Source organism: Pollicipes pollicipes, unplaced genomic scaffold, assembly GCF_011947565.3.
Source record: "Pollicipes pollicipes isolate AB1234 unplaced genomic scaffold, Ppol_2.1 Scaffold_4881;HRSCAF=5763_pilon_pilon_pilon, whole genome shotgun sequence".
Lineage (NCBI taxonomy): Eukaryota > Metazoa > Arthropoda > Thecostraca > Pollicipedomorpha > Pollicipedidae > Pollicipes > Pollicipes pollicipes.
In genome coordinates this window covers 10,817,665-10,831,949 of record NW_023596576.1, presented here as the reverse complement: position 1 = coordinate 10,831,949, position 14,285 = coordinate 10,817,665, and the positions used below count along the sequence as shown (strand labels likewise).

Genomic DNA, 14,285 nt, shown 5'->3' with positions numbered 1-14,285 from the left:
AGAGAGAGAGAGAGAGAGAGAAGAGAGAGAGAGAGAGAGAGAAGAGAGAGAGAGAGAGAGAGAGAGAGAGAGAGAGAGAGAGAGAGAGAGAGAGAGAGAGAGAGAAGAGAGAGAGAGAGGAGAGAGAGAAGAGAAAGGGGGAGAAAGAGGGAGGGATCGATGGGAGGGGGGAGTGAGGAGAGAGAGGAACGAAGAGAAAGAGAGAAGAGAAAAAAAGAAAGAGAAAGAGGAGAGAGAAAGAGAGAGAGAGAAAAGAGAGAGAGAGAGAGAGAGAAGAGGGGGAGAAAAGAGGGAGGATCGAGTGGAGGGAGGTGAGGAAGGGAGGGAGGGGAGGGGGAGGGAGGGAGAGAAAAAAAGAAGAAGAAAGAGAGAGAGGGGAGAAAAGAAAGAGAGAATGAGAGAGAGAGAGAGAGAGAAGAGAGAGATAAGAGCGCGAAGAGAGAGAGAGAGAGAGAGAGAGGAGAGAGAGAGAGAAGAGGAGAGAGAGAGAGAGAGAGAGAAGAGAGAGAGAGAGAGAGAGATGGCAAAGTGACCGGGTTCAGCTAACCCCGGGGTGCCTTTCAGGTCCTCAGCAGGGACCGCGGTCCGCCGGAACCAGCGGCGCGGTCAGACCCCGTCTCACGCCGGGAGTAACACGGATCGACCGCATGACTCCTCTCCGGGGAGGGAGGGGTAGCTACTGAGGACGTGTAGCATAAACAAATGGCCAGACTACTGCTGTGAGTCATCGCTCACTATCGCACTTGATGGACAGCGGAAGCGGCGCTGAGAGTATCCAGACCCGCCACTGGACTACAGTCAGCGCGATGGCCGCGTGGACTTCCTGGTCACCAAACTGGTCTGATCGCGCGCGTGTCCGCCCGCGCCGGCGCGGGCGTTCGACATTGGATGACCTCAGCACAGAGATGTGGCATGAGGCGAGCATTACTCGCCGGGCGCCGCGTCACTCGTGAGCCGCTCGTGAGTGAGGCGGAACATTCCGCGGTCGCTCCGTCCGGCTAACTCGGCTCGGAGCCGGCGGTGCCAGTTCGCCGAGGCCAATACAGCCGGCGATCGCGATCAGCGGTCACGCGCTGACCGGCCGGCCGGCTGGTCTTCACCCGCGCCGATGTCCGAGGCCAATACAGCCAGCGATCGCGATCAGCGGTCACGCGCTGGCCGGCCGGCTGGTCTTCACCCGCGCCGGTGTCCGAAGGCAATACAACCGGCGATCCCGATCACAGGTCACGCGCCGGCCGGCTGACTTCACTCGCGCCGGCGCCCGAGCACGCCATAGGCCGCCGTCAGCGCCGCCGTGTCGTGCCCGTCGTGGCGGCGTCGGTGCGGCTGCGCGTGCACCGGCGCCGCCATCTGCATATCTGGCCGCGACACTAGACACGGGCCGCCACGAGCGGACGCCGCGTGGGCGCGGGAGACGGCTTCATCGGAACGAGCTGCTGCGACAGCCGACATCAGACGCCATCAGATCATGGGCGACTGGCCATGGCAGCCGGTCCGACCGCCCAGCCGCCGCCGCACGCGTGGCGGCGCAGTCGGACCGGTCACTCGGCGGCGGCGCACGGAGCGCGGCCGAGGTGCCGGGAGAGTGCCGGCGCCGGGGCCGGCCGGTGAGATGGGCGCCGGCGCGGCCGACCTATACGCACCGGCCGCCAGCCTCATCTGCATGATGAGTCCGCACCGGCGCGGTGCAGCGAGCTGACCGTTACCGGACGCTACACATGGCGTGCGCGTGTATTCATGAGCGGCGAGGAGAGGACTGGGACCGGCGGCGCGTGCAGGGACGGCCACCGCTGCCGGCTGTAGGCGGACGACAGCGCCGATAGAATACGTTTCCCGGACCCACGGGCGAGGCGACCACCCCGCACACGCCGAGACGAGGCGAATCCGTCGTCCAACACGCCGACGCGCCGGCCGGGCCACGGCGTTCGATGCCATGTACTCGGGGACGCGACTAGCTGGATCAGCAGGCCCGTGCCGAGACCGTTTGGTTCCGGATGTGTCGTGCGTCGCGGGACGGCGGTACTCACATCTGTTCTGCAGCACGTCGCCGTTCCGGTAGATCAGGTGACCGTCCTCGTCATCCGCCACCGACGGCTCGTGCGAGTTCTGCCGAACACACACATTTGGCGATGAGCCAGCGCGCAGGACGAGTGCGTGTGCGGCGCCAGGTATAACGTGACACGGACCGTGAGTGCAGCGCAGCAGCTGCGATTGGCCAGTGACAATAGTTCAGGCAACGCACATCGTGCCTTCTTGGCGCGGGGACAGACAAAGAACACGCGCACACTCTCAGTATCCCACCAGTGTAAACACAACGTAGCACAAAACGGTGAGCGTAAACGACGCCCCTGTGAAACATGCTTGGTAAGCGCGATCGCATGCAACGCACGCACGCACATGCAAACCTACGCAGGCACGCGTTTAATTCATGCACGCATTAAATTCGTCGGTTTGTAGGTCAGTGCGCGCCTGCAAACCAGTGCAAGGCAACGGCCCAGGCTCTCGGTTAATTCAGCCGGAGAGGGGCCGACAGCGTACGGTGCGGCGGTGCCGCAGGCTCGAGCCTGCCACGGCAGAGGTCCGGGCCAGGGCGCACCGTCGGCGCTGGTGGCCGCTCCGGCCCCGCCCCGCCAGCAGGTGTCAGTGACCAACACATGGCCGCCGGCGCGCGGCCAGCGCGCCGCCATCCGCCTTCCGCGTGCCGCGGACCGCGGGCCGCGCGCCGCGTGCCACGTGCCGGGCGCGCAGCGCGGTTCGTCGCGTGGATGGCGCGCGGACGCGGCCGCGCCGGAGATCGGTTAGTGTCTCATACTCGGCTGTCGCGCGCGGCTCCAGTCACAAAAAACACGGGCCGCGAGACCGGTGCCTCCGCAGCACGTCTCGGAGACTACTCACGTGACCGAACGGGCTGTTATCTCTGAGCATGCGGGCTCTACGACCACTGAGGACGGGAGCACAACAGACGGGCGGCACGGCGTCTACCTTCGTGTCGGGCCGCGCCTCGCCCTTGCGATTGGGGTTCGCCGAGCGCTTGGCCTCCTCACGGATCCGCTTGTAGCGGCGCGCCGAAGCTGAGCCGAAGTAGATGTCGTCCAGTTTGGAGCTGGAAGCTCCGACGCTAACTTCGCCACGGCTGGAGGAGGCGCCCGAGTAGCGACCACCGCGCGCGCCATCCAGCCGCGAGTACACGCCGAACGTCGGCTCGTAGTCGTTGAGCCGCAGGCGGGCCGCGACGCCGTCCGCCGGCGCCGGCACCGCCGCCGGCCTGATGATAGCTGACGCCGATTTCTGCAGCGCCAGCAGTGGGTGACGCGTGTTGAATTCCGCGCGTCGCGTGCCAAACTCGTTGTTGTTCGTCTCCAAGGCGGCGGTCTTGAGGTCGAGCGAGCTAGCGCCGTCGGACGGCACGGGCAGGTCCAGGTAGCTGCGGACAGCCGTGCCATCCGCCGCTGTTGACCCGACCACGTCATCAGTCACGGTGCCCAGCAGACGATTCCGGGCGCCGAATATTCGCCGCTTCCGTTCCTCTTTCTCCAGCAACCGTTTCTCTTCCGCTGATTTCGTTTTGTCCTCGTCGGCCGTCTTTTGCGCTTCTTCCTTGTCGAGTTCTTCTTGAAGCGTTTTCAGATCTACTTCTTCCTCTATTTTTAGTTGGTTAAGCACCTTGTCTGCCGCTGTCTCTTCGGTTTCCAGGTGTTTGAGCTTTTTTATCTTATCATCGCAGATTGTTTCGATCTTCTCGTCACCGGGAATGAGGAGTGGAATTTCTTCGTCATCATCTTCCGGCGGGATGTTTTCTTTCATCTCGGGCGTTTCCACGTCGCCCTTTTCGATCACAGCTGGTTCAGCGATCACCTCCGCCTTTTCGCCTCTTTCGATCACCTCCGCCTCATCAGCCATCTTCACATCTTTGCCTTCAACAATTTCTCCCACCCTCTTCAACTCCTCCGCCTTTTTCTCCACCTCTTCTTCGTCTAGCTTCTTCTTCGACGAGAAGGGGCTGAACAGACGATCCTTGAGCGTCATTTTCTCTCCTGCGCCGGATGTCTTCGAGCTCCTGCCGAAGAAGCTGGGCGTCTTCCGCGCGGCTGGCGTCTCGGCTGGACGGCTTAGGCTGGGGCTGAGGGCGACCAGCCGCCGCCGCAGTCGCGGACTGGGCGGCGTCGGGCTCGGCCGCTCGTCCGTCACCGACAGCCGACCACCCAGGCCCTCCGGCACCGTCTGCGTCAGGAAGCGGCTGCGGAAGCGCCGCGGCGGCTCCTTCTCTGCCTCTCTGGCGCTCACCTTCCAGCTGGCCGAGCGGGTCAGCGCGCTCCTGGGCTGATGCGGCGGCTTGCCTTCAGGCGCCGTCGCGAAGCCCAGGCTGGTGTCCGAGCCGCGGTGGTCGCCGGCGCCGTGGCCGAGCCGAAAGAAAAGGTCGGCGGGAGGCCGGTCGCGGCCTGCCTGGCCCGAGGAGCCGGCCGCCGGCTCTTCATCCCGGTGCCGGTACGAAGCCCGCAGGTCTGCGGCGCCCAGAGCACCGCTGCCGGCCACGGCGTGCCGGCCCTCGTAGTTGGTGTGCGCGTCGGAGTAGGCGTTCAGGTGGCCCGGATGGGGAGGCTCCAGCACAGCATGTTCGTACCAGCGGCCAGTGTGACCACTGTCCCTGGCCGGCCTATCACAGTGGTTGGTCTGGCGCGAGGACGGCCGCTCTTCGGTGTGATGTGCCAGTCGCGACGACGGGCGGCCGTCTTCACGGTGTGCCTGTCGCGAGCCGGGGCGCTCGTGCGGGTCATACGGCTCGTAGTGGAGGGCGAGGGCGTGAGAGGAGCGCTCGGGTCGCGGTCCGTCCTGCGTGGTTCTGGGGGCGCCGCTCGGCGAGCCGTACCTGTCGCTGTTACGTCGCGGCTGCTGCCGGCTGGCGCGTCCCTCCTCCTCGCGGTGCCGCTCCTCCGGCGGCCGACGCTTATACTTCTCCTCCCAGTGCGCCAGCTTGCTGCCGGTGGCCTCCAGGCCCAGCCGGTCCAGCTTGGCGTATTTGTACACCAGCGGATGGTAGGCGACATCCGAGCGGAAGTCGGGCCGCCGCTCGGCCGCCGACGGCGGCAGCGCCGGCGGCTGCGGCTTGTCGTCACCGTCGGCCGTCGAGATGGCCTTTACTCGCGACGTCAGCTGGTGTAGCAGGTTCAGCCCGCTCTTGAGCACGCCGCCCGAGCCGGAGTCGCCGGCGTCCGGCCGGTCGGCGCCGCGCCGCGCCTCGCTCGCCTCCATCGCACCGCCCAGAGCCGTGGTGCGTGAGCGCCCGTAGACACGTCTGGAGCGGCTCGACATGCTGGCGGCGGCGGCCGGCGCGCGCCGCTTCCACCAAGATCAACACGGGACGCACGGGGAACAATGCGACCGGCGCCGTCCGTCGCTGGCACAACCACCGCGATCGAAATAGCGCCGGTCAGCGGCGGAGGCCGGCGCGCTCGGCGGCGCCAGAGAGGCCCGCCGGCGCGACAAACGCCTGCCGGCACCGCCGCGCGCAGGCCGCCCAGGCCACGGCCGGCCGTCGGCGTCGACGAGGTACTGGCGGCAGCGCTCTTGGCCCACTCCCGGCGGTGCCAACGACGGTGGCCTGGTTGGAAGCTCGCGCGGCGGGCCCGGCGGCGGCGAAGTGCCGCCGCCGACGCACCGAGCTGAATCACCGACACTCCAAATACACCGGCGAGTTGGCGAGCGTCGGCGGACCAGCGGCGCGGCGGACGACCTCCGCCGCTGACCCAGCGTCAGCTGATGCGGCCCGCGCCGGCCCGCGAGGAGCCCGCCCCGGCCGCCGGCCGCTGGCCGGCCCGCCAGGCTAAAAATACGCCGACTCCGCGGCGGTGGGACCCACGCTGCGTGTGGAGGAGGGGAGGGACATCCTGCACCAGCTGAGCTCATCACGCCCGCGTCAACGGTAACCACTCGGCCAGCGAGCCCACCGAGGTGGTGAGGACTGTCCGCCGGTGCCGCCCGCCCCACGTGACGACACCTCGCGGCAGGGGTCTGGCGCCGGCGCGGGAGGCGAGGCGCCGAGTCAGCCGGGAGTCTCCGTGTCCGACACCGCAGCGGGCGGCTTTAGCCAGCGGGCGCAACTGCGACTGCAGCAAGCGCGACATTGTGGGACACCAGGGCCGCCTATTCGCCGTCTTCCCCACTCGCTCGTCTCGCTCCACAGTGTACAGGAGGTGTCGTTTCGGACGCGGCTGCAGATGCGTTCGGGTGGGAGACCATATAAGGCGAGCGGCACCCCACGGTCTGCTCGCAGTTGGGCACGCTCGGCTGACGACCAGTCGGGAAGTGCGATTATCAGCGACCTTGGCCGCCTCAAGGTTTGTCAATATCAGGAAACTGGGTCAGAGGTAGCCTTCGTGGTTTTTACGCAGAAGTTGTACACTACAGGTGGGTGTTGTTCAATTAGTGGTCACGCCTCCGCAGGTTTTCTAACAGTGAGACGTGTTTGCCTTCTGGTGCTTCTTAACGAGCCGATATTACGGCTCTCGCGGTTTTGGCGCCTCTCGCCCACGAGCACGATTAGTTTGCTCTTTTTGAAGCCGAGGCCGTAAACGAAACGACTATCACCGCAGCACTCGGGCAGGCACCAGCCTCACCACACGGCAGCACATCTGCTCGCTGGGAACGTGTGGTAGTCTCGGCTGCCTTCACCTTGTTTGCGGCGCGTGGCGACGCGGAGGCGCAGCGGTGCCTGCCGTGCAGGCACGCAGCGCGCCGCGCGGCAGGGTCGCCGCGGTCAGTGACCCCGCCCCACGCACGTGCGTGCGGCGGGTCCGGCCCGGCCCCACCAGAGCCGGTGCGGTCCGAGGCGAGTCGTGACGCAGGACCACGGGCACGTGTCGCCCTCCGCCGCGCCGGCGCCGGGGGATGAGTCAGCGGCGCGACGACTGACGCGCGAGGAGGGGGTAGGTCTGGTGAGATCCCCCCCCCCCGCGGGCCAAGTAGGCCACCAGGGTCGCTCGAGCGCCGCTCCAGGGGTCGAAGTGACCGGGCTCCCCTGGAAGGGCATACAGAGCCCGTCCGCGGGAGCGTTGGTCGGGTCGTCGAGCGGACGATGAATCATTGTCAACTGCCGTGAAGTGGATATGAGGGCAGGATGAAGAGCGCTCGAAACCCGGCCGGCAACATGTCCCGAGGGTGTTATCATCAGAGACGCAGCCACGGTGAGTTCGCGGTCGACGTCCGGCCGGACCAGCACCACAATGCTGGACCAGACCAGCTGGCCCGGACCAGCGTCCGTCGGCTCCCCAGGCTTGCCCAAGCGATGAATCAGAGCTGCTCGGGCGCCGCCCTAACGCGAGCCTCTCAATAAGGCAGGCAAATCGTCCTGGCCCGCGGCCCGGGCCGCCGCCGCCTTGTTCGGAGTTGGCCGGACGTCGCACGCACTCCGCGCGCCGTCGTTACGGCCGTCGTTACGACCGATTACGGCCGATTAGCGGCGCGTCCGCGATTGCCCAGCGTCCGGCGGGCGGGCGGGGCCCTCAGCCGGGGCAGGCGCCGCCCGGCCCCGCCCCGCCCCGCCGGCCGGAAGAAGGCTGCTCTGACGAGGTGGGAGCGGCCACCGCCTGTCAGCAGGCGTCACGGACGCCTGAGAGCTCGGTCAGAGCCCACCCGCGTCCGCGCGGCAGCGCTCGCCTCAGGCGAAGTGGGACAGAGCTCATTGCGCATGCAGGAGCACGTGACGGTGCGATGGCTAGAGTAGCGGTGCGTGTCCGCAAGCGCACTAGAGCTAGAGTGTAACATTTAGTGCCGCAAACGTACAACGCAGGGGCGGTTTGCAGCGCTCGTTTTCTAGAAAGTCCCGACGCACGACAGGTCTGGTGCGTGTTGCTCATGTAATGCTAAGTCCAAAACGTGCGCGTGATGCAACGGACCTGACAAAAAGAGGTCACCGTAAGCTTTCATCGCACGCACGCGGATTGTACACGGTGTGAAGCGGGCCGGTGCGCGTCTGGGGTGTACCGGAGCGTCTGCCTGACAGTGCGTCTGGCGTATGCTCCCGCGTCCGTCGGCAGTGGCCGCATGTTCCGGGCCTCAGCCGTGGGAGCCGATGGCTGGAGCTCAGTCCCACCGGCAGCGATAAGAGGGACGGGCTGGGACGCCCGTGCGGTTTTGTGGCCTCGGCGCGGTGCGGCGGGACGGACTCTCGGAATTGTTCGACCGCTTGTGCCGCAGGAGCCGGCTCGCCGCCGAGCGGCGGCTCCTGGCCGGGCAGCCGTCACACCTGGCCAGCCCGCACCCTCCTCCTGAACCCCAGCCCGCCCGGGCCGTCTCCAGCGGCCGTCACACCTGGTCAGCCCGCACCCTCCTCCTGAACCCCGGCCCGCCCGGCCCGTCGCCAGCGGCCGTCACACCTGGTCAGCCCGCACCCTCCTCCCGAACCCCGGCCCGCCCGGGCCGTCTCCAGCGGCCGTCACACCTGGTCAGCCCGCACCCTCCTCCTGAACCCCGGCCCGCCCGGCCCGTCGCCAGCGGCCGTCACACCTGGTCAGCCCGCACCCTCCTCCCGAACCCCGGCCCGCCCGGGCCGTCTCCAGCGGCCGTCACACCTGGTCAGCCCGCACCCTCATCCTGAACCCCGGCCCGCCCGGCCCGTCGCCAGCGGCCGTCACACCTGGCCAGCCCGCACCCTCCTCCCGAAGCCCCGGTGCGCCGCGCAGGTGGTGCGTCCGGACCCCGAGAGGCCTGACTTCGGGGAAGACGGCGGCCACAGCCCTTTGTCGGCCGCTGGGGCCGCTCGGCAGGTACGCCCGGCCGCTGGAGCGGCGCTCATCAGCTGTGGCGCCGGCCGCCGGCTGCACTGTCGGCAACAGCCCGATAACGGCGGCTAATACGGAAGCCGTCCGTCGCCCGGCGCCGCTGCCTGAGAGTGACCGGCCCTGTTTGGATGCCGGCATCAGATACACAGCAAAGCCGGCTTGCTCAGAAAAACCCAAGGTTAACCGGGTGCATCGGTGCCGGCCCGTGCACCGCCGGCGCCGGCTCGGCGCCCCGTACACAGGGGACACTGGCTCGGAGGCAGTCGCGGCAGAGCGCACCAGCGACGCACCAGCCGGCACGTGGCGAGAGGACACCTCGGCTGGCCGCCGGCGGCAGCACTGCTGTCCTCCTCGGGACTCCTCAGACCGCGCTCATCGTCGGGGTGGCCGCCGGTGGCCGCCAAATCCGGCTGCTGCCGTGCCTTTCGGCCCGAATCGTGACGGTTTGCAGCATTTCTTTCGGGCCGCCACACCTAGTTTGCAGCGTGCCGGAGCCTTTTAAGGCGACGGGCCTTGAGCAGCGGCAGCCGTGTCACGCGGCCCGGGAGCCCTGGCCGGATCCTCCAGCGGTCTCAGGTTCAGCTGACCGGAGACGATCGTCAGTCAACGGACGACTGAAGTCCGGGGTTCACTGCTCCTCTATTAGCTGTGATGGGAACCGGCCTGCCTTTGTTCTCCTCCGCCGTCTCTAATCCTGCAGTGGAGCGAAGGACCACCTGCAGACTAATCGCCGAGCAGGCTTTCAGTAGCCGGAGGCTCGCGACGCTTCATTCTGAAGGTTGCGTGTGGGTGACAGATCGTTGCCCGGTCCCGTTGTTCCTGTCGCTCGCGTCTGCTCCGGCTTCGAAGCACGTGAGCCAACATGGGTATTAACGATACGTTGAATCCCTGAATCTGAAGTACTTTTCGGGCGGGCGCGTGACTCCAGCCGGCTTTCCTGGTTGCCGTGCGTCAGCAGGGGAATTATGTCCGCCGCGGACGGATCACTAACACGAGCCCCCCCCCCCCCCTCCCCCAGCGCCCGACCGGTTCCGAGCTTATGGCGCGCCTCGTCGAGTCGGGTCACGACGCCCGCGGCATCCACCAACAGTCCGTCACAACGGAGAAACAGTATTATTAGAGCGGCGCCGACCGGTGCCAGAAGAGACGGACGCCGACTCCGCGCCGGAGCCGACGCGACGCTAGCGCCATCCAGCGGCGACGACGCGCAGCTGCAGCCCCGCGTCGCCGCCGACAGAGCGTCGGCGGCGACGCGGGGCGAGGCAGCGGTCAGAGACCTCGCGCCTCTCCGCCCTCGGTCGTCTGACGCCTGCGGCGGCGGCCGGCGAGCCGACAGCCAGCGCCGAAAAACCCGTCCGCAGCCAGTCGTCGTCCGTTTCACCCGGGTGAGCATCGGCCGTACCGGTTGTGGCCTGACCGTGCGCGCCCAGGTGCGTCACGACTGCCGCCACTGTGGCGTGCACCGCTGGGGCGCCGCGGCCGGCCGAGGACGCCCATTTAAACGGCCGCTCTAGTCGGCCGTTGAAAGATACGCAGCCACCGCCCAGACGCGCATACCTGACCTCACTCCCAACCCCAACGGCTGGGCGCGCCAAATAAGGCGCGGACGGGAGACAGAAGCGAGCGCGCCGCGCCCGTCCCGCCGCCGGGCCGGAACCGACGGCCCCACCAGCGCCCCCTGGACGCTGCAACGTTCGACGGCAGACCGCCGCCCTCGGCGTGCCGCCATCCTTGAGCGTCGAGATGTGGCCGTGTGCGGCGCGTCGCTGCCGCTCGGAGCCGAACGTGATCGCCATGACGACGAGCCAAACAATTGGGCGACGGTGGCGCCGAGACTGGCCCGCTGTCGCGGCCGCGCCGGCTGCGTGGCCCTCCATGCTAATGCGCGCAGCGTGCAGGGTGACCGCCGCTCCCCGCACCCGCCGGTGATACTGATCGGGCCCAGACCACACTGGAGGAGTCCCGGCGTCGCGTGACTCACGCCAGTCCTCTGCGTGAGTCAGCGAGAGTGGTGCTGTACCCCACCGGGTGCGTCTGGTGCGTCACCGAAGTGGGCCAGTCCGTCGCCGCAAGAGGAAGCTATCATTGTGGACCGCTTCAGCACGGCCAGGTAGCGCCGCATGCCTTGTGTATCGCCGTACCACGCGGACAAAGTAAGCTTACGGCTTACCATCATGTCATCTTTAGAGATATAAGCTGATAGCCATGTACTGTTTTTCTTTTTAAATCAACACATTCGGGCATTCATCTCAGGCATGCAAACACATCTACACAAACACAGCAGCATGCAATTAGCTTACTACATCCACGCATGCACGCAAACAGTACGGTATCTTTGTCGATAAACAAACATCCAAACCACTCAGAGAAGCGACCGTTCTGGTGACGCGCCCACATGTCTGCAGACAGACAAGAAACTGCATGCTCTGAGAAGAGACTGACAAGCTCGCTCGCCGGGGGCGAAGGGGCGATGACACTCAGACGGCCCGGGTGTAGGGGGAGGGGGGGGGGGTCGTCAGCCGGCCGGCGCCGCCAGAGCCCCCAGAGCGGGTTCATCAGCCGCGTGCCGGCGGAGGTCAGCCGCGCGGCCGGCCGGGCGACCGCGGCCGCCGCTGACTCAGCGCCGGCTCCAGCCGCGTCCGCGCCGGCGCACACTCACCTGGCCGTCGCAGCTGTCGCCCTTGACGCGTCGGTTGAGCTTGGGCCGGTGGCGGCGCGTGGTGGCCGACGGGCTGGAGGAGTGCCGCCGGCGGCCGGAGCGCAGCTGCTGGCGCCGCTCGACGCCGCCGGGGCGCGCGTACCGCTCCGAGCTGGGGGCCGGCGACGGCGCGGTCAGGCGCAGCCGGCGCAGGCACAACAACACCAGCATGGCCGCCGGCGGTCGCCGCGACGACACATGTGCACATAGCTGAGCGGTGGCCGGTCGAGCCCGGCTGGTCCGGACCGCGGCCGGCCGTCGCACATGCTCGGACAAGTGGCCGATCAGTGCCGCCGCCGGTGACCGGGCCGCTCGCGTGAGCGGCAGTGGCCGCCACACAGACGTCGCCCGGCACATGTGGCGTCATTATGCCTAACTAGTAGGTCGTACACCTCGTTACCATCACTCCGCGCGCCCGAAGGTGCTCTGAAAGTCATTGGCACGGTACGTGACGACAATGGCAGCTGCGCTTGGTCCGGCTGCCTGGTGGTAGCTAGCAGCGAGCAGCGAGCCGGCGGCGGTGACTCGCAGCGAACAGCGAGCCGGCGGCGGTGACTCGCAGCGAGCAGCGAGCCGGCGGCGTGAGTCGGCGGATGGACGGCGCAGATGCTGCCGGACGGCGGCCAACGGGTCGGCCTCCTCCTGCGGGTCGACCTTCGATTTCGCGCCCCATCGCCGGACGGCGGCTCGGAGGTCGGGCGCCGCCACCACCGCGCGACGCGCCGCCTCCTCGTGCCGCATCGAATCGCCCAGCGAGACGATGTGAGCGTGACATCGCCGTTCGGCTCCGAGGTCCCGCCGGCCGAATACGGCAGGTGCCACCTCGTGCAGGGCGCCGCGTGCGAGGCGCGCTGAGCCAGGGAGCGCGAGATCAGAGCGAGCCAGCGCCGTGCGCCTCCCGTCGGCAGCCTACGCCCAGTCTGTACAGAACGCCCCAGCCCGAGCCTGATACCGTCGTCTCTCAGCTAGCCAGGCGCCACCGAAACCAGGCGCGGCCGGTCGGCGGACCTTGACACCGATCGCCATTGTTTGCAATCCTTATCGGGACAGGTACGGCGCTGCGCCGATGGGCCCATGGCATGGCCGGACCCGCCTTGACTTTGACACAGATGATGGCGCCGGGCCTAACAGAGGTGATGCAGTCCGACTTCCGGGCCTTCACATGGTCTGCTGCAGAAATGGAGCTCTCTGGAAGCGCGATAACAGCAACGAAAGTTGCAGGAATCCGGGGATGACGGCCAAAGATGAAAGGCTTCGTTGAGTCATGAATGTGCTCCCATGAGCAATGAAGAGGTTTCAGCGAGCCATGCACCTTAAAACCCAGTTAACAATGTGATGAATATTCAATTCGTCTGGTCAAGCAAATCCACCGCATTTCTCTACCTCGTAAAACCGAACCGGTAAGGTAACGTGAGTTGGTAAGCCTGCGTAAGCGTCACCGAACGATACCCAGAAGTCATCGACGTCATTGGGGTCAGCAAGCCCACGTGATCCAAGCATGAGCAATCTCCGGCGACCCGACCTCAGTGCACGAGTCGTGCACCTCAGTGCACGAGTGGCAAACATATTGTCGAACAAGCTACACATTAAGGACACCCTGCCCGCCGAATTCACGGAAATAACTGGAAAGACGATGACATCATGTTGTTTAGGACTTTCCGTTCATACCATTACAGAGCAATGAGTCAATCTCCGGCCTGGAGCTGCCATGAACAAAGACCTGATCTAAAGGCTCCGATGCCCCGGAGACTGTCCAATGTGCCAAAACATCCGCTGGGTCCCCGCATGCCGGCGCCGGCCACGCCAGCCGCGGAGAGCGACTGCTGTCAGCTCGTCACGTGCCGCCAGTCCGACCGGCGCCCCCCCCCCCCCCCTGCCACAGTCACCAGTCAGTCGCCGCAGCACAGGGCACTCGTGTCCATCGGGCTGGTGGTGGCTAACGGCGCAGCTTTGCCAGCTGTTGAGCAATGCCCCACCTCCAAGCGGGCCCCACTGGATCAAGGCTGTCAAGCGCGAGCGCGCTGGCACCCCCTCCCCTTCTCCATGCACGACTGGGGTCACTGGCGGTTTCATAAGAGGCGCTGTGGACTGCACCAGTTTGATGTGACGCCCTCTGGACTGTTCCAGTCTCACCTGACGCCCTCTGGACTGTTCCAGTCTCACCTGACGCCCTCTGGACTGTCACAGTCTCACCTGACGCGCTCTGGACTGTCACAGTCTCACCTGACGCCCTCTGGACTGTCCAGTCTCACTGTCCCCCTCTGGGCTGTGTCCAGTCTCACCTGACGCCCTCTGGACTGTCACAGTCTCACCTGACGCCCTCTGGACTGTTCCAGTCTCACCTGACGCCCTCTGGACTGTCACAGTCTCACCTGACGCCCTCTGGACTGTTCCAGTCTCACCTGTCGCCCTCTGGGCTGTTCCAGTCTCACCTGACGCCCTCTGGACTGTTCCAGTCTCACCTGACGCCCTCTGAACTGTCCCAGTCTCACCTGACGCCCTTGGACTGTTCCAGTCTCACCTGAGGCCCTCTGGACTGTTCCAGCCTCACCTGATGCCCTCTGGACTGTCCCATTCTCATCTGTCGCCCTCTGGACTGTTCCAGTCTCACCTGACGCCCTCTGGACTGTTCCAGTCTCACCTGACGCCCTCCAGACTTCTCTAGTCTCACCTGACGCCCTCTGGACTGTCCCAGTGTGGCCCGACGCGCTCCGCACCAGCAGTGTAGCCCAGCAGAATGGGCGAGAAGCGCCCTAGCCGCACACAGCACAGCACCATCACCATGTTGCGGGCGCGCCGCGCCGCGACTG

The 14,285-nt window shown here is 66.4% G+C and overlaps 1 protein-coding gene across 1 annotated transcript in view; it reads right to left on the bottom strand.

The window, feature by feature from the left end:
- LOC119099815 (dual specificity protein kinase CLK2) overlaps positions 1-14,285 on the bottom strand; it is a gene marked incomplete in the record, with an annotated part of 105,043 nt that overhangs the window by 79,044 nt on the left and 11,714 nt on the right. Inside the window, 2 exon segments of the mRNA XM_037222895.1 lie at positions 2,028-2,106; positions 11,437-11,587. Of these exon segments, the coding sequence (XP_037078790.1) occupies positions 2,028-2,106; positions 11,437-11,587 (230 nt within the window).